The 22041-nt window shown below is 36.8% G+C and overlaps 1 protein-coding gene across 2 annotated transcripts in view; it reads left to right on the top strand.

The window, feature by feature from the left end:
* The window catches only part of PLXDC2 (plexin domain containing 2), a 336643-nt gene that overhangs the window by 222473 nt on the left and 92129 nt on the right, over nt 1-22041 (top strand). For both annotated transcript variants that reach the window (XM_074358105.1, XM_074358104.1), the window contains exons 6-8: nt 7579-7701; nt 9368-9486; nt 19803-19902. In XM_074358105.1, coding sequence (XP_074214206.1) covers nt 7579-7701; nt 9368-9486; nt 19803-19902 — 342 coding nt within the window. The remainder of the gene's footprint in view (nt 1-7578; nt 7702-9367; nt 9487-19802; nt 19903-22041) is intronic.

Below are 22041 nucleotides of genomic sequence, written 5' to 3'. Positions count from 1 at the left end.
TATACGTAACATGTGTACACACACTACACTTGCACCACACTGTTTACCTAGGATCTATCTATCCATCTGAAACAGTATATATAACACTAGATTGGATGTGTAAGTTAAATGTTAAGGCGTTAAAATTCAAACCATCTGAGGCAACAATTGGGATATTTTGGTTAAGCTGGAGAGAAAAGGAAGGGCCAGGCCTCTGGTTTGGGGCAGGTGGGGCAGTGCAGGTGGCTGTCTTTGGGAAGCAGAGCTCTCCGGCCCCTGCACAGCTTCTTCCTCGTCTAGATGAATGCTGTTTCTCTGGCACTGGACAGGGGAGGACAATGAAGAGATTGTCCGTACATCCGAGGCATCTTGTGACTCGACTCGGATAGATTCTGGTAACACTTGGGGCTGGGATTTCTCTCTCTCCTAGGAATGTGTAAACAGCGGTGGAGAACAAAAATGTTTCTTGGAGGAATGGTGGTCGGAAAGTGTAGTTATCCTTTCAGAAGTATGGAATAAAATTTGTTTTAGAAACTGGAGGCCAGATAGACTGCGAGTCTAGGCAAGAATCTAAATGAGCATTTCTCTTGCTACATTTTTACTTTAAATTTGCCTGATTTTTAAGGTAAGACATGCGGTGCTACAGCCTGTTCATAAGTACAGTCAGGTCTGATGGTGCAGAGGCTGCCTGATGTAGCCTCTCTTTACATTTGGAACTCTTCCTTCCAGGGCCATTTCTAGACATTTAAAAAAAATGGGTTTCAGTGATAGCTTTTAAATCCTTAGAAAAGGAAGGGACAATTTTCATTGTTTCTCACAGTAGGTAGGGGCCCTGGAGGTGGAATGAAAACCAGAGCAAGACACGAGCCCCACTCCGATGCTCGGCAGTTTATAGGTCAGTAAATCAAGTATTTGTCTTCTAGAAAGACTGCCCACAAGGAGCAGGGTCCAAGGTACTGGGTGGGATTCAAGATAAAGGCTTTGCAAACAGGGCAGCATCCCCCCAAACCAAGCAGACCTCAGATGCTGGGGACTGACTCCCAGCTGTAATTTGGCTGCTACACGTGAGTCCAGCATTTGGCAACAGGATCCCTGAATCCTCACACTAGGGCCAGAAGTAATTCAAAGCAACCCTCCCCTTTTTCACCTTGTAGGAGTAAAGCTTTTAAAATATTCCCTGGATCCATCTGAATAGAGGGGATGAACTTGATTTTCAAGTAAAAAGGAACAATCCGGCATCGTGGAAAGCATGTAGCTCATGCATTACCCAAAACCTGGGGGTGCCGGTCAACTGCCTGCACCGTGAAAAGACCTGTCTCTGGAAATCCCAGATGATCAGAAGCCTTGAGAAGGGAGGGAAGAGGGGAGCTGTTGACAGTGACAACTAAGAATTAACATGAGTTAAGAATGAGTGACATTGATTTATACGAGAAACAAGATGAAGAAGGCAAGAACTATTAACTTTGTTGATAGTTCACAGTGAAAATGAAAGGAGATTTTTGTCTCTTCCTTTCCTCACCTACACAATTCTGGCTCCTGTTCTTTTCTTCTGGAGTTGGAGAGAGGCACTTTATATCAACATGAATTTTATATTGGTACTTTCATGAACATAATTTGTAGCCAATAACCAAGCTGTAACTGGTTGCTTTCTTCCCCAGAGGATGACTTTGTTGTAATTTGTAGTCCCCGGTGGTGCCTTAAGCCAATAAGATAAAGGAGTCTATGAGATGCAATCTATGTTGACATATATATTACAGTATATAAAATATGATTGATATGTTTCACCCTGACTGGTTGGAATTGTAAAGGGAAGATATTTGATGATCGACAGTAGGATGGTTGCTTCCCAGGAGCCCATGGTCCATAAGCTCTCGTGAACTTCAGAAATGCTTCTGCTTTTTTTTTCTTTTTTCTTTAACCATCTAGGCTGCGTGTACAAACCAATATCCTCCCAGTGAACTGTGTGGTCTACTAGCAACAATTTTGTCCAGAGGAAGCCTGTTACACAAAACCTATCATTGTACGGTTGCAGCTGGCAGACAGTTAGTTACCAGATAACTTACCACAACTTTAAATTTTCAGATTAGCAGTTGCTGCTACCTGTGGTTTTACTTAAAAGGCTGACTGAACTACAAACAAGTATTTGTCTGCAAGGGGATAGTTTATAGCATGTGAGAAGGTATTATGATAAAATGGCATTTGTGCAGAATGTTAAGTTGAATTATGCTCAGATTTCATTTGTTTGCCTCCAGCCAGTTGTCCACCACAAACACAGAACAATTGATAAAACAATAACTGCAAACAACACCCAGTTAAACAACTCAGTTCTTCATGAATAGATGGAACAGGTCATATATAAGGTTGATCAGGATGAGGAATCTGTTCTCTAAATCTTCATGGATAAAAGACCATAAATTTCAGGTCTACTTGAGTAATGTGTAGGGGTCATAGTACACATGTCACAAGGATGACAACAGTGGCATGCACTATTGTCACTTGTCTCCTAAAGGCAGCATTTTCCTATGAATGTTCAATGCCCTACAGGCATAGCCATGAGCTCCAACCTTTCCTCTGGGGTCAAAAATAACAACGGAAAGATGATGAAGGAGGATATTGTATGTAGTCCTTTACACACTAAAGTTCCACAGAATGTTTCATAGGCAGCTACAGCCTCTTCATGCTTCCTTCATTTCCATGACACTTGTAATTAAATCAAACAACTGTTTGCAACCAATAGGAGGCTGTTTATTTTTACAGGCTGTTTATTCCATCAGAATGTAAGGAAACATATATCAAATGTAGAACCTTGGACATTAAGGCTTTTTTAAAATTCCCTGTTATCTTGTAGTTAGGCTCAATGGTGCACCTTAACCCAAAGTGAAATAATGCAGAGAAACACAGATCATACCATTTGAGTTGGAAGCACAATTTTGAAGTTATATAAACATCCCAGTGCAGGTGTCATCAACTATTGGGCAGAAAAGGCTTCAAGGGGTGAAAATTAGAAGGGATTTAATTGATTGGTTGTTTTGTGCAATTTTTTTGTTTGTTTTAAGCGCTGTCTTTGAGTGCTTTTTATGTATCAACTCATTCAACCAGCATGACAATCCAATGATATTGGTGTGATTACTCCTCCATTTAGCAGATTGGGGAAGGAGGCACAGAGAGGTCAAGGGACTTACGTCACACAGCTAGGAAATAATTTGATTCCACTATTAAATAAATTCCCTAGTCATAAGTCATTCACTTACCAATTTGAGAGTCATTTGGTGGATTGCAATAGAGGAGCCTAATTTAAATCCATTTATGCAATTTGCAATTACAAGAACAGAGGCTGAAGCAATGCAATAGAAGTAGTAGGACTGGTGGTGACTGCCGCTCTGCCCTACGGTAGAGGTGTGGGAACTTTCACAGAGACAACAGGTCTTTTCTTCCTTAAACTCCTTGCTTAAGTATGAAATCCGATGAGGGAGGGTATATAGTTCTGGATACATAATGAATTCTAAAGTATCTTGTGAAGAGTTCATAAAATTTGGAATCAGAAGACTAATTCTAGCCATGTGGCTTTAAGCAAATTACCCAGCCTGATTACATATTTCATTTAATAAATGGAAATAATAATAATAATAAAATTCCTTTCAAAGCTATTATAAGGATATGGTGAAAAGAATACATGAAATAACGTAATTGGTAAAGGTTATTTAGATATTGGTTAATTTCACAGTCAGTGGTTTATAGTCAGTAAATATGTAATTGTGGGTAATAAATATACAATGGTTGGGTAAGGGTTATTCATGCGAGGGCTTACAATGATAAAATCCTCAAATGACTCGATGAGGTTTACAGATTTAAAACTAGACTATTCGAGTGACTAGAGACCATCCACAGAAATAGCCCAGGGAGATCCTTCAGGTGCAAGGACAAAGCTGTCAATTACAGCTGAGCTCTGAACTTTACTTTAGGTTTACTGGTGAAGGCAAGAGAAATGCAGTGGGTAGCTATGATTTGAAATTCAAAAAGCAAAATGCATTTGCTTCTCTTATTTGGATCTTTTAAGTGGAGGTATCTTTCTGGGTTCCAAACTACCCAGATCAGAACCACTTTTCTACAAATCTTATGACTAGGTAAATGAATGCTATTTAAACTAGAAGCATATAATGAGTAAAAGAGACATTTTGTGATTAGCTTTTCAGATGGCGATAACCAAATTTGAAAGAAAAAAACAGTAAAAATATGTTGCCTAAAGTACCTGAAAAGGTGAAAGGCCAGAAAAATGAAATATTTTTTCCTGTACAACTGGATATTCTCAAGACAACTAAAGAAAAGAGACAAGTGCCTAATGGGACACTGATAGCTATGAGTGCCTTTGAAGATTTGGAAAAGTTTTATTCTATTAGAGGACTGTACTTTGCATAGCTGGCTCCTTTTTTTGTGTACATATATATATTCTTCAATAAATATATATATATAGTCAGTTTACAATGTTGTGTCAATTTCTGATGTACAGCATAATGCTTCAGTCATACATGAAAATGCATATATTCATTTTCATATTCTTTTTCACCATAAGTTACTACAAGATATTGAATATAGTTCCCTGTGCTATACAGTATGAATTTGTTGTTTATCTATTTTATATATGAAAGACAAATGAACTTATTTACAAAACAGAAATAGACTCACAGACATAGAAAACACACTTATGGTTACCGGAGGGAAGGGGATGGGAAGGGATACATTGGGAGTTCGAATGTGTGTAGCTGGTTCTTACTCAACACCTGTGATCACACTTCTCTTCCTGCTCTCGGCAGGCCTGTAAGGTTTCTCTGCACTCAGTTAGTAATCACTGCTGAAAAAGATGTTTTTAAAATCTAGGAATGTAAGGAGGACACGGTAGAGTCCATCACTACAGTCACGCATTTTACTTCATGGTCACTGAGAACTGAACTAAGATAATGAAGGAATTGGCTTTCATATGGCTAAGGAAATAAGCAAGTATTCGCTGAATTAGCAAAATTAAACTGACTTTGTGGAGTAGTGAGATTTTTGCATCCTTGCGTTGGTTTTCACATTATCCTTGGTGGTGGTGGTAGATGAATAGCAGTGGCAGACATGTTAGTCATTATAGTAACTGTTTCTTGTTCATACTGGTTGTAGCAAATGGAATAATACTCATAAGAACAGGACTTATAATTTATTTTAATGTTACAATACTAGAAGAATCAAGAATTGTAATTATAGCTTTTACACATTAACAAATTCTTCCATCATTTTACTGAGGTCTTTGGGAACAATTTGAGACTTTACCTTTGAAATTTGGGAAATTGTAGTTCTGGAAAACTTTTTCCTAATGAGAGGAAGCAGCAGATAATGATTCTGATGATATGAAAACTAGGTTATAGATAATGGAGAGTAACGTTTTGCCCAATATAGGAACATTCAGGGACAAATATATATAAAATATATATATATATATAGATGTATGTTTATGAATATATATTTTACATATATTTATAAATATGTATTTATATATATTTACTTATCTAAAATAAGTAAGATGTATGTATGTCTTCTTTATTTTAAAAACTAACAGTAGGAATTAAATATCTGAAATCATTGATGGCTCTGTGTTTTCAACTCTGTTTTTCTAGGAAGTGCTGTTGCATTTTCTTAGAGTTGTTTTGATGAATGAATTTTGTATTGATTTAAAATTTTCTTACTGCCCTCTTTATTCTTTAAATCAATCAATTTCTCTTATTAGTACATGGGAGAACTTAAAGCAGGGGAATAACTACCCAGAGCTACGGTCCCTAAAAGAACACTTTCAGAGTATAATTCAATCTTTTCCTTAAAAAAATCATATTTATAGGAGCTTTGTATCGGTGAAATTACAAAGGCATGCTGGTGAGGATAAAAGAAAAAAAAATAAATCACAGACCCTGAAAAGTGGTCACTCTTCATCTTTATAATTTAAGGATGTGATGTTGGACTTTGAACAGTAAGAGCTTGATTCTGAAAATCTACAGGGAAATCAAATAAAAGCAATGACTGTTTCACCCTTTCATAATATCTTTTAGTATACTTGAGCTATATGAAATTGCAAACGGACAAAGTTCTGCTCAAGACGTAGGGAATTTATTTTGAAAGGTATTTTTTGGCAAATGAAAAACAAAGAGGAATTGATGATTTAAACACATGCTAAAGATTTTACTTGTTTAAATGCCTTTTTTAAAGGTGAATAATTACAATTCAGTTATGCCTTTGATAAAAATATAAAGGAAGTCAGAGGAAAGAAGACATTGCTGGAAAGACAGAAATTAATATCAAAGTAAATAACTACAGATTTAATTCTCCAATAGCTTACCTAGAAATTACAATTGAGAATTTGAAACAATAAAGGGCATGATGCACCAGTGAAACTTTTATTCAGACCACAAAGTGAGACAACAAAAGTTTTAACACTTTTAGAGGTTTAAATTCCACACAATTCTGTGTTTAAGAAAAAAAAAATCTGCTTGTTTTATTTTATTCGTCCTTGTGAAAATGGAAAAATGATCTGTAGTAAACCCAAATAAGTAGTTAATTCATGATTGCCTAAACATCACAATTGCATTGTCACAAACAACTTGCTTTGAATTTTACTTTGTAATAATGCGTGTGTGCTTGTGCATTTTTATAGATGCTTTTTCATTGTGCACTTCTTAGGTTAATATTAAAAATCAGTATTCCCTGAGCCGAGTCTCCTTCCAGGCAGCTGAAGTCCTTGGAGGCAAGAAGCCAGTATAGGATTAACAATTTGTCATGGATAATCCACAAAGTAAATAAACCCAGTGTGAATAATTGAAAGTGGGTAACACAGGAGCTATTGAAAGTTAATTCAAGACGAAGTTCTCCGTAGTAAATTCTCTTTCGTTATCCAACAGCTGGAATAGGCTGGCGTTGATAACTCTCTAAATAGCGAGGCATCTGTTGTACATTATCAATGTTTTACCATCGTATCTGCAGACAGATTGACTTTACCTCCTCGATACGGTTCTACTTAAACAATCTGACAAATGTGCCAGTTTTGCCATGGGTGTTAAGCCTCCTTTCAACTTTGACAAAAGTGGTTCAAAACGTTTTCTGCATTTTATTATTCAAGATATGTATGTGTGATGTCTAACATGTCCTAAACTGAGATTGAGAAACTGCATTGAACATCGTGAAAATGCATTTTATTTGCAAACTGGACTTGCCTGTTTGGCTAGTGTTAAAATAACAAGGGATTACTAAAGGCATGTTTAATGTTTGAACTACTTAAGAGAACTATATTAGGCTTTTCAGCCTAACAATTTGTTCCAGATAATAGTCACTTTCCCACAATTAAAATTGTACATATTATAGATTTCTGATTTACCAGTCTGCACGGTGCTACCTACATCACACAAGAATTTGTCACTTAATTCAGACCCAATTATTGCTGATCAGACATTGATGTTTCTTTTTGTTAGCTACTGTGATATTTTATTTTCAAAATGTGACTGAAGTTGCGTTGAGATATTTTAATTAAAATTTCATCTGGGCTTTTTCTTACCATATTTCTCATTTTTCTAACTATAGGTTTTATATACACTGGAGAAGTTGTACATCGCATGCTAACAGCCACACAGTACATAGCACCTTTAATGGCAAATTTTGATCCTAGTGTATCCAGAAATTCAACTGTCAGATATTTTGATAATGGTATGTATTGGTTAGCCTATTTTTTTTTCCCACTGGGTGTATACTTATAAACAATGCAAGTGCTCCCGGGCATGCCTAGTAACAATTGCTTCTTTGTGTACTACAGTCCTGGGGAACTCATGAATGCAAAACCCCACTGTCTCTCAGATCTAGGTGACCTGGGGTGACATAAAAGCTGGGTGCCAGACATATGTGCAAGCTCCTTCCAGAAAGATGCTGGTGATTTGGTTTTATCATTGGACTAAGTCAAAGGGAGGAAGCATGGGAAGTACCCACTGGCTCTTTTGGGCTCCAGGGAGGATGACAGTAAGCACCTAGATGTGTGCAGCTTCAGTGTGGGTATTTTCCCAGTTCGCCTGATATGTAACAGTCACTCCGCTGATTCTGAATTTCTCTTAAAAGAAACTGCTCCATGTGTAGCTGTACATTCAGCGTATCCATGGGAGGAGGGAAAGTCAAGAGCCTCCTGTATCACCATCTTGGTCAAAAGATCTCATTAAAGTTATACTCAGAAGCACAGTAATGACAGTATTCTTGTTCTCCTTCAATCACCTGGTTCAGGGATTAACTCAGGAAGAGTCCGATGAAAGAAATGCATGAGGCAGGAGTGTGGGAAGGGGTGTGGAGGTTCCATGCCCGCTCTGGGCACTCTACTCTCCCAGCATCTCCAGGTCTCCACTAACCCAAAAGCTCCCTGTCATACAATATTGATTTTTTTTTTTTATCTTTTTAATCACTTACTGACCTGGGAGATAACATTTTGCTGTTTCAGTTCTGTGAGTTTCATTTCTGTACATCATTTTTTGGCATCATTTCTGTACATCATTCTTTAGCAACATGATTTTGTAAGAGATCAGAAAATTCAATACTTAGAGCTAAGCAAAAGTCTTAGCTGCTTATTTATTTTCTAAAAAAAAAGATGTCAATTAAAATAAAATATGAATTCTCTTTGGTGGCTATTAAACTGTGTTTCAATTTATATTTCATGATAATAGTTTTATAGCAAACACTGGCAGATTGACTCATCAGAATATGATATACAGCACTGAAGATTCATCTCAGTGTACTTCGAGGGGGCTTCAGAAATCCTAGCCTGGGGCCTTTAAGCTACCTTGCAACCTTCTAGAAGCACTACAACAAAGACAGAAATGCAGGCATTGTGAATCAAAGAAGGAATTCCCATTAGTGTTAAAGGAATTTCTTCAGCATGGAAGAGTGTAATTCTAAGTATGGAAGAGACATTTTCAAGTCTTTTATAAGTGATTCTAGCTTTTCTGAATGTGGCCCTTTCTCTCTCAGCATTTGTCAAACGTATTTGAAGTTCATTCAATCCACTTGGGTTGCGTTTTGAAAGTGCCTCATGGAAATTTAAGCAGACAGTTCCCATTAACATTAACGGACTTCCTAAGGCGAAATTCCCCCATACTGGGCTCAATATTAACCTCAGTATGAGGTTAGATTTTACCAAATATTTAGAGAATACTCAGTTCTTTAAAAATATCCCAAGTGCTATTTCAGTAACAGAAGTCCAATTAACTGAATTGAAAATTCAAGTGACTCAGCTACTAGATTTGAAGGTTAGATCCCTGTGTCTGTGAAGATTCCCATCAGGATTGCTTGCTGTGTTTTTCTCATTGCATTTCTTCTGTTCCCTTGGGGCTCACAGGCACAGCGCTTGTTGTCCAGTGGGACCATGTACATCTCCAGGATAATTACAACCTGGGAAGCTTCACATTCCAAGCAACCCTCCTCATGGATGGACGCATCATCTTCGGATATAAAGAAGTAAGCAATGTATTGATGGCTTCCTTTCCCCTTGACCTTGACCTCTCCATCTTTTCCTCCAAGTGTCCAGAAAAGGTCATTTTACAGTCATGAACCTCCAATCATTTTCTCACCTCCTGGTTTCTTTTGCTTTGTAAAAATAAAAATATAATTTTAAATATCTAGTGGGTAGCACTGACTGTTAATTGTTTGGGTTTTGTTCTGTTTTGTATTCTGATATCTTTGGCATCATGACCCATGAATTTCATAAAATTATTAAATAATTATATCCTAGCAGTAGTACAAAGAAATCTCTCCAAAAAGTATGCCCAGTTTGGAAGGCTTTTTCATCTGAATCTGATGATTTATATTTATACTTTTTGTTTGTAACTTCTGTGACATTTTTTGGTTCTGATTCCAAAAGTATTAGTAGACATGAAAACTTATGTGGCTCAAGGACCCAGTACTGAAAGGGCTCCAGGACAGCCAAGTCCACAAGCGCCTTGGCCATTGCTTATTGCCACTTGATAGGAAAGGTTAATTAGAGATTTAAATGACAGAAAGAGTAAGGAAATTTAAACTTAATGGTTTCATTTTGCCAAACTGACAAAGAATGGAAATTTACTAAATTGTAGCCTTAAATTTACAGAATGTCTAAATTAGAATAAAAGCATGTTTGGCATAAAACTTTACTGACATTGTAATTAAGTTCTATTAGACACCCTGAAGTTTTGGATAAGAGAATAAAGAATCTAGGAATAAAGTTACAGGAATAAAGTTACATCACATCAAATGTAATGTTTTAGGCAGTCACTAGGCATGGGAGAAATTCTGACAATGTGAATTGATAATGGGCATTATTAACCATGAATTCATGTGTATTTATAGTAACACGGACTCAATATCTTATATTCAGCTGAAGGGTTATTTTTCTCTTGGGAAATCAATCTCTGGCTACTACAAGGATGCTGACAATTAAAAAAAGTATTCGCTTTGGTCAAGTCTTCTGAAATCTGTATTTTTTAATAAAGCGAGTGATGGTTACTATTTCAATTAAATAGACTAACTTTTGGAAATCTCATAACCACATTAGATGTTTCCACTCCTTTGAAGAATTGTTCTGTGTGGGATTAATCATTTACTTGGGGCGTTAATACACACAGAATATAAGGTAAGATCAGTTCTACTCAGCCCACCATATCGTTCTCTCACGCTCCCTGGAAGCTGAGAGAATATTGCTCAAAGGGACTCTTTTATTTCTAGTTGTCATTGTAATCTGATGTTTAGGTCGGACTGCAGAGTGACGTTATGGAATGTTGTGTTCAACATTTTAACCAACAGTGGGAAAATTTCTGGAAAGATGCGGAGTCAGTAAGTCTAGAGTCTGAAATCTCACTAACTGTAGGCTTTATCAAAACAGAGGCTGTGTTCTTACTGTGGCCTTTTTCTCTAGTCTTTGTTATCACAATTGTCATCTTCATTTATACAGTTCTCAGTGGGTATCTCACATTGCAGGGTAACAGTTTATTTTTTCTTATTCTCTCTTTGTAGTGAGGTTGGTATTTTTAAAATGTCCTTTTCTTTTCTTTATTTAATCAAAGAAAAAATTTTCCATTGTGGTCTTCCTGTTTTGTCATGGAAACATTAAGCTGATAGGTAATTTTAACTCTTGATATCCCAAACCATCAGTCCTTCTGAACTCAGGGTTCTAAAGAAGTCATTACTTTATTATTTGCCTCACTGTCCTTTCTGTATCTTGGTTAAAAAACAGTTACTTATTTCCTATTCTACCTTTTTTCCCTGATAACTGTCATGTAGTTTATTTTGCTGAGGCAAGTTTCTATTTGTAAAATTTGCCACCATAAGGATCCCCTTGCATTTGAGGTAAGAACTAAATGCTCCTGGCCTCTCTAGAAAAATATTTATAATCTCAATAGCATAAAATAGTTGCCTGCATAATGTGTTACTTAAACATACATTGTAGTTTTCAATTCTTCAACAATATTCTATATTCGTAATATTCTTAGCCTTTCACAAAGGCACTGGCACATTGAAGGTGTTTACTAAAGTACCGTGGATTAATTATGGAGTTATATCATACACAATTATCTTTATTTTATAGCTAAGCAGATTGAGTCAGAATGGTTAAATGACATGCTTGAGTTTACAGAGCTAGTCAAGGACAAATCCAGGACTAAAAACTTAATTTGTTAATCCCAGGATACCTCAACATTTTGTCGTTCTCAAGGAGATTATATAAACAAATCACAAATCTATTTCTTATTTTTTTCAATAAGTATTTGTTAATGTTTGGTGTTTAATAATCTTTTTATCTTGCTCCAATATATTATCACACAATTACAATCCCATAAAGTCAGAAGAAGTACTCTAGTTAAGCTATACTATAGAGCTAATGAAATTGTAAGAACATAAGAACATAGAGGATATAAGTTCGTGTTCCCATTCAACTTAAATATGCAGAGCCAAAATTATAGATTGGGAAGTAAGTACAATTCTCACTGTAATGAGTTGCTTCTAACTGGCTAATGCCAGCTTTGTTTTATTATATTTTATGTTAGTGAGAAGAAAAATTCTGATTTATTCAGAAACTACCCATAAAGGACTTAGTTAAATTGTGGAGTAAAATTAGTATTGCATTGAATAAATTTATTGACACAAATTTCATCTTTATTACCCTCAAATGATTTATTCCAGTAGCTAATTATGTTTCTCTTAGTAACTCAATGTACCAACAGCCCACACTAACCACTCAAATGACCTACAGTTCTTTTATGTTCCATATGTAGTCATATCTCCAATAGCATAATTTTTTACAGTTCAGATTAGATAAATAATGACCAATAAATTAGAAAATACATTTGCATTTCTCATAGCAATCTTTCTTGTAATGAAATTGAGATAGGGAAGTACTATTGCTATTTTAAATAAGAGTAAATACTGATTTGCTCAAAGCATTTAATGACCCTTCACTAAAGTCCCAATGTTCCCTTAACCATACTGGTGAGAGAAATAGTGGGGGCATAGGTTTCTTTAAATAATTAAGTTGTAATTATTTCTCTCCCAAGGTTGTAGCTCTGTATTAGTCAATCAAAGCTTTGAAATTCTGTTTTAAGTATAGGCCCTTACTGGTACACAGCTGTTTAGTTAACTTCAAAGATATAGTTTACTTAGGATGAAGCCAAAGCACAAAGAACATACTGTCTTTTAAAAAATTTCCTCTCAAATTATCAACCATTCACTTTAATGCATTTTCCAGTTTCAGGGTATCCATTAGTTTCTTTTGCATAGATTAAACTACCTGATGAAATTGATCATCTTGTCATCTATTTTCTTAAAGATATCAGTAACATATTAAGTGAAGTAAGTCAGACAAAGACAAATAAATATATGATGTCACTTATATATAGAATCTAAAAAAAATGATACAAATCTTATTTACAAATCAAAAATACACTCACAGACATTGAAAACAAACTATGGTTACCAAAGGGGAAAAGGTGAGGGGGGGATAAATAAGGAGTTTGGGATTTGTAGATCCAAACTGCTGTTTATAAAATAGATAAACAAGGACCTACTGTATAGCACAGGAAACTATATTAACTATATTCAATTTCTTACAATAAAATATAATGGAAAAGAATCTGAAAAAAAAGTATGTATATGTAAAACTGAATCACTTTGCTGAACACCTGAAACTAACATTTTAAATCAACTACACTTCAATAAAAAACAAAGTTTAAAAAAAAAAGATAGTAATAGCAGTTCTTTTAAAGTTTGTGTCTAAGTCTAATATCTAGATTTTCTGTGGATCTGTTTCTATCATCTGCTTTTTTGTTTGTTTCTTCTTCTCTAGATTTTCGTTCATTGGTCATGTCTCCTGACATGCCTGGTGATTTTTGATCAGATGCTGGGCATTGTTTACAAACTAGTAAAGAGATGCTTTGAGGTTGTGGATATTATTTTCTTCTTCCAGAAAGGGCTTACCTTTTTGTTGTTGTTGTTGTTAGGATGGAACAGATTACTTTAATACTGGGAAGGGCTAAGCTCATTCAAAGTTGAGCACTATCCCTTATAAAGACGGCTGTATTTCTGGTTAGCCCTAATTCTTAGAGTATCCTTCAGGAATCTCCACTTTGGTCTGGGTATTTACTATGGACCTTTTGCCGTAGGGGCCCTGAACTCCTGTGTTTTCCTCAGCTCCATGAGACTGCTTGAAGTTCTGTTCAGCTATTCGGTCTCCAAAGCTTGCTCATGAATGGTCAAATGCCTTGAAGGGAAAGTGGTGTTGGGTTCACCTCTGTAATTTCCTTTCTTTGGAATCTTGGCTTTTCAGGTTCTTGCTTTTTGGTAGTCACCTGGTGCTTCAGCGGATGCTTTGCATGTATAATTTATCTTTCCTGCTTGGTCTTAGTAGTAGAAATGGTCTTATACAAGTCTGTCTGCTGTAACCCAAAGTCCCAATCACTTTTAATTACCAAATTTATAAAATCTAACATTTACTGAGTTCTTCATATATGCTAGGCAGTGACCTACGTGCTTAAGATGTATCTCATATAACTCTCACAAAAACCAAGAGGTAGTCGCTTTTATCATTTACAGAGAAGGAGCTCAAAATACCCAGAGGGGTCAAGTAACTGTCCCAAAATGATGAAACAAAGATTCCTCCAAGGAAATAGGATTTCAGAGCCTGTAGGCCCAACTACGGTGCCACACTGCCTCCCTACAAACTTCTTTTTCAAGAAATGACTGTACCATTTTGTTCACCTTGACATCCTTGACAGTCTCTCCTGCTTAGTCATTATTATAATGTAACTCAGCCTCTTGAGAGCGCAAGGAAGAATGGTTTGCCTTTGCACAGCATTTATCTTATTTTATTATTTAAAAAAAAATGAAAAGAACTTGCACCTAAGTAAAAATAATAATACAAACATGCTTCCTTTCTTAGATAAATTGAAATTAGAAAAATCAAATCCCCATTTCCTATTCTGTTAATAGGAATAACAAGCTAGTCACCCTAGAACCCAGACTCTTTATATTATTTTAAATTACCACTGAATAGTGATGATTGTTTGCTTGATTACAGTGGACATAGGCCTGAAAGTTTTGGTCTGTTGTTAATGTAACAAGGAAACTACCTGTTCCTCAAAAAGATTTCATTCCAAAAACATTAGAGGTTTGACATCAGGTTTCTTGCCGCCCTTGATGCTACCTGCCCTAGTATACCGTCATATTTCAGCAGGCGCATTTCCTCCGACTGTTTCATCTCTCTTCTCCCATATATTTTGAATTTATTGTTATTTTAGATACAAACTTGGGAAGGATGTGATTCATTTTGTGTCTATTGTAAATTTGATTATTTTTTTCACCTGTTCATGGGAAATACAGAGTAGTCATCAGTTTCAGATGATACAATTTATTTTTTTTTTATTTTTGTTTATTTATCTTTTTGGTGGGAGTTAATTAGTTTTATTTATTATTTTTAGTCGAGGTACCGGGGATTGAACCCAGGACCTTGTGCATGCTAAGCATGTACTCTACCACTGAGTTATACCCTCCTCTCAAATAATACAATTAAAAAAAAGAAAAGTCACATAATCCTACATGGTCACGGGGGAAAATCATAGAGAATTTGCACCCGCCTGAGAGTCAGCCTGTGTTATCCATTTTTTTGGGGGGGGTGAATAACTTACTGTCTCCTTCAGCAGCAAATATTAGAGGAGGTTCATATAGAGGAACTATATTGTTTATTAAGTAAAATCACTTTTTATAATCTATTCTACCATTTAAGTATTTAAATCTAATGTTCCTTAGTGTAACACTGACTGTTTCTGTGGAAGAATGCATAGTTAATAAATCACCATTGCCAATTGGTTATAGGTTTAACTGGCACTCTGAATGCATTTTTAAAATTTCTTTGAAGACCATTTCTCTTATTTAAACTGTAATGACCCTTCATTCATGGTAATCATCCTGAAAATATTAAAAGATGAACACTTGCTGAGCTTGTAAAATTTATTTAAAAAAATAACTCAAAGAAGTCAGAGAAAGCCAAAAAGAACTGAACAGTAAAACAATTACCATTTAGATGGGAAGTCATTTGCCTTTATGGCTATTTCTGTATATGTAAAAATGTTTAACATGTGTTAATATAGTATTTATGCAGCCAAGAAACTATGTGTATAATTTAAATATAATTCATTTAATAGATTTATAATACGAGATTAACAAAACCCAGACGACATAAAATGCTGATTATAAACTCTCAAGAAATAATTCCAAGAAAAATGTAAACACAGATGATTTTATATCATAGCACTTCCCTGTATTTTAAATACATAAAGTATAAAATTGTATCCACATGACTTTATTTAGGATCTAATTCATTTACTTGTGCAGTTTTTAAAAGTTATCTCACATATTAAAGCTCTCAAATGTCTTAATTTCCTTTCACTTCCCATAGTGTAAGAAAATGACAAACTGAACCATTCTCCCTTTGTAATGTTGCAAGTGAAAGTAAATAAATAAATAACCTAACAAAATAACCTGGAAGAAATAATTGTAGAAACAGAAAGCTTGTTCTAATGCTGGCCTTGCCCCTAGGGGGTTCTGTTGTCCTTGGGCAATGTATTTGATCTTCCTGGGTACATTTTCTGCTTCCAAGTCCCACTTCACTTTAATCTCTAGGGTGACATTGAGAGGTTAGCTTTACACGGTGCTCTTGCCCGTATCAGGCCATATCCAGTTTCCCTGCTCTGAGGATTCCAGGATCAAAGGGCTAATTTGTCCCTGAGGTAAAAGGCCTCATACATTCCACGTGTCTCCCCAAACCCAGGGTGCAGGTTCCTAATCCCATTTCTTTTCCCGTAATGTTTTATCCCCCGCCATGTTTGGGCAAGTTCCCTTAACAAGCCATCATGCTGGATAAAGTCCTCGTTGTGGTTTTGACGACCTTGAGCCGAGCTGACAGCCTTCTTGGGGGAGCACCTGCCTGACTATCTTCTGTTCTAGGGTGCTCCAACTGTAGTCTGTCCCTTCAGTAGTGGGCAATCTTTAAAGCAGAAGTCACTCTGATGTGTGTGTGTATGTGTTTATAAAACAGATACGTTGCCAACATTGGATCTCAGAAGGTTTCACATAAAAGTATAGAATTGCATCTTCTCTTGAGAAATCAGAAGGCTCTGGAACACTTACCCCACATTTTCACATGGTGGCAAGTGGCCAGGAAATTTACTCACAGTGAATTCCCTACAATTTCTCCCTCACCAAGGTATTCTATCCTACCCCAGGCCAGCACCAACTCATGAAGAGATTAAGTTTGAAACCCCTCTTTTAATATAGAGGCTATTTTTACTTATCAACTTCATGCTTTTGTCTCCTGGGTTTTCTACAGGGTATGATTTTGGAGATGGGGGCAGGAGAGATGCTAAGAGTTTATCTGTAACTAGTGGGTCGCCTTTGCTTTCAGGTCATCAGGTACATTGCTCAGTGTCTGGGGCATGAAGAGTTCAGAAACTGAAAGCTAGAAACGGATAAAAATAATTGTGCAAAATGTTCACGACATTCAGGAAAGCAAATGGATGTTTACGTTGTCAAATTTAACTGAAAACTTTTCTATTCAAATATAGTTTTCAAACAACTAAGCAGTAGTACTCAAGACATTATGTCTTAACAGTAATAAAAGGGATCATGACTTTTTCAAACCTGATACCCAACTGAATAATGAGAAACCAGATCACACATTTAAGGGAGAAGAGCTAGGAAGTTAAGGTTGGATGAAGGTAAGAATGGTTAAAATCGTAGGGCTTGGGTTTTTTCTTTAAGGTATATACAAGAAGCTATTAGACACCTCATTGCCGATTAGCGAGTGAACAGAAATGAGTTTAGAGTAATTCTTCTCCACTTGCGTGCTGATAGGCTTGTGATTCAGACTTTGGAATGCATACTATGCAATCAATCCCTTGCTGAGATGCTGGGCTGCCTATTAGATAGATAGCTAGGCCCATAATGGAAACAAATGAATGTTTTGGCAAGGTTTGCAGGGCAGAGCAGAGCAGAGCAAAAAATAAAATTCTATTCCCTCTGACTCAAGCATCATGACGTTATCTCTGTTTTGAGGGACAGACATCAAAGTTCACATTTTAGGGATTGTGTTGGGCCCTCGAGTCCTGGAGAATGATACCGAGGCGATAAAGAGAGTAACTTTTGTCTCTGAATCTTCCTCCAAGGGCCAGCGTGCTCTGCCCTGCCTTCGCTTACTTCTAACATCATTTCCTGCCTTAATTGTGTCTAGTTACTGCAGCTCCTCTCTGCTTCTGGACTTCATTTGCTTCTCTGTATCATTTACAGAAAAAAAAATTATACTTGCTTAAATAACAAACTTATCTGTGTCTTGTGAAATGGAAGGAAAATTAAAATACCTAAAAAAAAAAAAAAAGAATTTCTAAATGCATATGTCAGCCAAAATGGGAGCATATTCTAACTGTCGCCCGTGCTCCTTCTCTGTATCCATCCTGTGGAATGGATGTAATTGTAAAACCCATTCTCAGAAATTTATGATTCATTACAAATCATCCAGAGGCCGACTGAAAATTTAGCTTTGCTTTAATCATAAAAAAGGCAAGTATTACAGGCACTTCAAAATAATGAAGCCGCATTTTTCTTAAAGCTTATGTAGTTCCGAGTTTGTATTATTTCAGATTGGCTTCCTGACATCCCCAGGAACTGACTTAGGAGACGTTTTGAGGATGAATATGAATTTTTAGAAAGGACAAAGAGTAGCTTCCATAAGCAGCATTTTCAGAGTTTTTGTTCTTGCGCGCCATCCTTCGCCATGGCTCCTCTGGCCCAGTACAGAGTCCTCAAAAGCTTCTTGTACATATTCATGTTAATATTTAACCAGGATCTAAGACCAGAGTTTTAGAAATTCATGAACTCTGTCAACTGAAAGAAAAGCCTCTGAGGCCAGTGGTACTGCAGTCGTCCTTCCCGCCGCTTCCCGTCCGGGTCTCCTCCTTCCCCGGACGTCGCGGCTCTGCTCTCCGCAGCTGCGCGCGCTCTTCTCTGCACCCGCGGAGGACACCACGATCGCAGCCCGTCGTGTGGATGAACCCTGATGGGGTGCGGCAGAACCCTGATGGGGTGCGGCAGCACCCTGATGGGGTGCGGCAGCTTCTCTTGTCATCTTCCGCTTACCTGAGATAATCCCACAAATCTCAGAAACATTAAAATTTCCCCTTCGTTGGTCAATTTCAACAAAGCCGCCCTTTTACAATTTCACGATGTTAGGGGCAAACCTAAGCACTACGACCCTTCTTATATCTTCTCTCCAAGTGATTTGTTTTCTTTTTGCTTGCTGTGCTGTTTATTACGGTTTATACAACCATGTCTGATCTAATATGTTCTTTAATAAATTGCCCACAGATGGCCCACAATCTGCTTATTCTACTTAGAGATTTGTTCATGCATTTATCCTTCCTCTTTGTTCCTTGTTCCTTTATTTATTGAAGATAGTTTTATTTCCATTTTTATTTCTATAAAACTGGTAGTAAAGATAGGGATCATATCTCCAATGATTCTATTCTAAATCTAGAAAAAAATGGCTCCAAGAGTTAGTCTCATTTGTAGCTGTTGCATCACGTTTAATATGCTCTCAATGTGTCCTAATGTTTTAAAACTGTATGAGTTGTAAGTGTCTGTAATATTAACATTCGTGTTCTATTGAGGTTTAAATTTAGGAAGTGTCACCGTAAGCTGATCCATAGTAATTCATAAGTTTTCCAGTTTTAACCAGAACAGTGAAGTTCACCATCCATCAACAAACAGCTGACAAATTCTCCTGTAAATTTCACTATATATTAATCAACAATGATACTTAGGAGGTGCACTTCTTATCTTTCTCTAGGTTTTGTAAATTTTTAAAACTATGAAAATAAACCTATACTAAAGTCTCTGGGAAAAACAAATGGTACAAAAACAATCCCTATTTCTGAAATGATCACCAGCGCTAAGTGCATTCATGGAGTGCCTGTATGTGTGATAAGTTTTCAGCATCAGATAGATTCTCTGAGAACCTGTTACCTTGACCATCACGTAGCTGTCTGTAGGACCAGGAGCTCTCCTGTCACCCTGACCCATCGAACAGCACTAAGCAGATGTTATTTTAAGGTGCTGTGTGTCTTTCTTCACTTATGTTTCCTGCTCTCTCTGGTCCATCATCTAATTTTATCCATTAAACAAGGCGATCACCTTCCCCACCCCACCCCCACCCCGACTGAAATTCAGATCTAACTCCTAACAATCTGCTTTTTCTTTTCCAGATTCCTGTCTTGGTCACACAGATAAGTTCGACCAACCACCCAGTGAAAGTGGGGCTGTCAGACGCATTTGTCGTCGTCCACAGGATCCAACAAATCCCCAGTATGTAGAGAAGCGTAATCGCAGGGTCTGAGGCTGCTGTGGGGGTGAATTTAGAGGCAATTGATCTAGGGCGGATGTGGCTCTTTGAACAATAGAATGACTTAGCCAGTTGCTGCTTGTCAATCATGTTGTTTGGAAGTCTTATTGACATTTACCTCTGTTACTGTTGAACTAGTAATTTAGATGAAGTTAAATTAGATAGACAAACCAGGAGAGTTTGGATTCTTTGGAATAGATAGCTGGGTTGCATAGATATATGTCTTTTATTAATAGGAAGAAGAACATAAAAGAATGACAGTTTATTTGACTGACAGTTGTATGACTTTTATTTATTTAGGTTAAATAAATTTATCAGCAAAAGAGCAGCTTTGTGCCATTTTAAGTTTATCAGGTTTGTATAAAACTGAGAGTGTAAAGGAAGATGAAAAAAGTATAATTGAGATTAAAAGAAATCTTGATGGAGCTATACCTACCACAGAATATGTTTTATTTTCTTTGTTTGAGTCATTTTTGCATATCTAGTCTAGTTTACGTTTGTCGAATAAAAACGTAAGTGTTACTTTGGGCAGCTGTTCATCAGATTAGAAATCCAGAATGTGTCTGCTCTTTGTAATAGTTCTGATCGTGTAAATAGCCGTCCTTCGAAAGCTTTCGTTTTCCCAACCTCTTCTTTTGCAAGAACAGCCCTGAGGGATGCTTGGTTACCTGAGTACCGAAGGTGTTTGTGTCCTAGACACGCTTATCTGAAGCTAGACATTGTAACAGAAGACATCTCATGACTAGATCGTTTCTCTCCCTTTGGTTCCAAGTTCTTGTTCTTGTTTATTTCATTATGGCTGTGGACTTAACTTATCACGTGCTTATGCTGTTTGGTCTTGACTTGAGCTAATTCTGTTTAATTATGTCATCTCTCAAATATAGAAAGTAAATGGAATGGAAATTAGACTTTGCAGAGCAGTGGATTGGCTGGAAACATTACGGGGGTTCTTTTACTACTGCGGTTTAGAATGACATTCGTATGTGGAAGTTCTGCTTGGTGAATCTTCCATGGCAGTGTCTCCTTGTTAGCTGAGAATTTGCAGGAGGTAATATTCCAGCAAATGGTTAAATCAAGGCAGATTTTTCCAGAAACAAACGTGTACTGTGAACGAAGCAGGGATATATTCGTGTGTGTAGACAACATAAAGACATCCTGACAGAACTCTTAGTTCAGAGCCTGAGCCCTGCGAGAGGCCAAGGAGACTCCTGTCTGAAGAAGAACGTTCTCCCTTTGTTGCTTTCAGAGGAGTTCAGTCAAGCATGACCTGTGTCAGTTATTGTGCAAGTAAAAGGAATCACTAGTTTCAGTTTATCTGTGGCTTCTCTCCTCCCAGAAAGAATTTTATTTGCAGCTTCCTCAGAAGGCATTTTGGTCCACATCGATGTTCTGATACATCATTGTTTAGAGAAAAAGACCCACCAAAGTACAAAAGAATTTTTTTTTTGCAAATGTACTTTAATATTCAAGTCTTGTGCTAGCACTTAGACAGGATAAAGTTGCACTCAGACTTTAGAGTCTCAAAATGCAATTTTGCATCTTTTGTTATACTGTAATAGTGTGACAATTGTGTTTAGGGGGGAAATACCCTTCTCAAATATAAATTTCATTGAGTAAATAGGCAGAAGTTATATGAATTTTGAGAACAGATTATGTCTAAAATTTGAGACTCGGCATTCATCTAAAGGAGGTACTCAAGCCTTGTGCTGGGGGAGGAGCTTCTCTCAGGCAGGCAAGGGGCAGGAGTGATGCCTACATTTCCCATTGACCTCACTGTCATCCCTGAGAAAATTTGCCAAGAAGGAATGGAAGTCCTGAGTTTCTAACCCACTCATTCCTGCCATTAGATGGGACCATATTTCAGCAAGAAAATCGAAATTGATGTGTTCTACTTAAAAATCTCTTTGAAACAGAAAATTTTAGATCTCCTTAAAAACTCTGTTCCCACTTTATAAAGTGTAACAGTGTCTGTTACATGAGCTTCTGTATAAAAGGAAAGATACGATTGCATGGTTGCATTGCATTCTCAGCTGGGAAAAAAAATAAAGTATGCTTGTTTACTCCAGAGATTAGGGTAACCCAAGATTATTGTAATACAAGTT

The sequence above is a fragment of the Camelus bactrianus genome, chromosome 35, assembly GCF_048773025.1.
Source record: "Camelus bactrianus isolate YW-2024 breed Bactrian camel chromosome 35, ASM4877302v1, whole genome shotgun sequence".
Classification (NCBI taxonomy): domain Eukaryota; kingdom Metazoa; phylum Chordata; class Mammalia; order Artiodactyla; family Camelidae; genus Camelus; species Camelus bactrianus.
The sequence above is the reverse complement of the archived record's forward strand: the minus strand, read 5'-3'. Positions and strand labels throughout refer to the sequence as shown.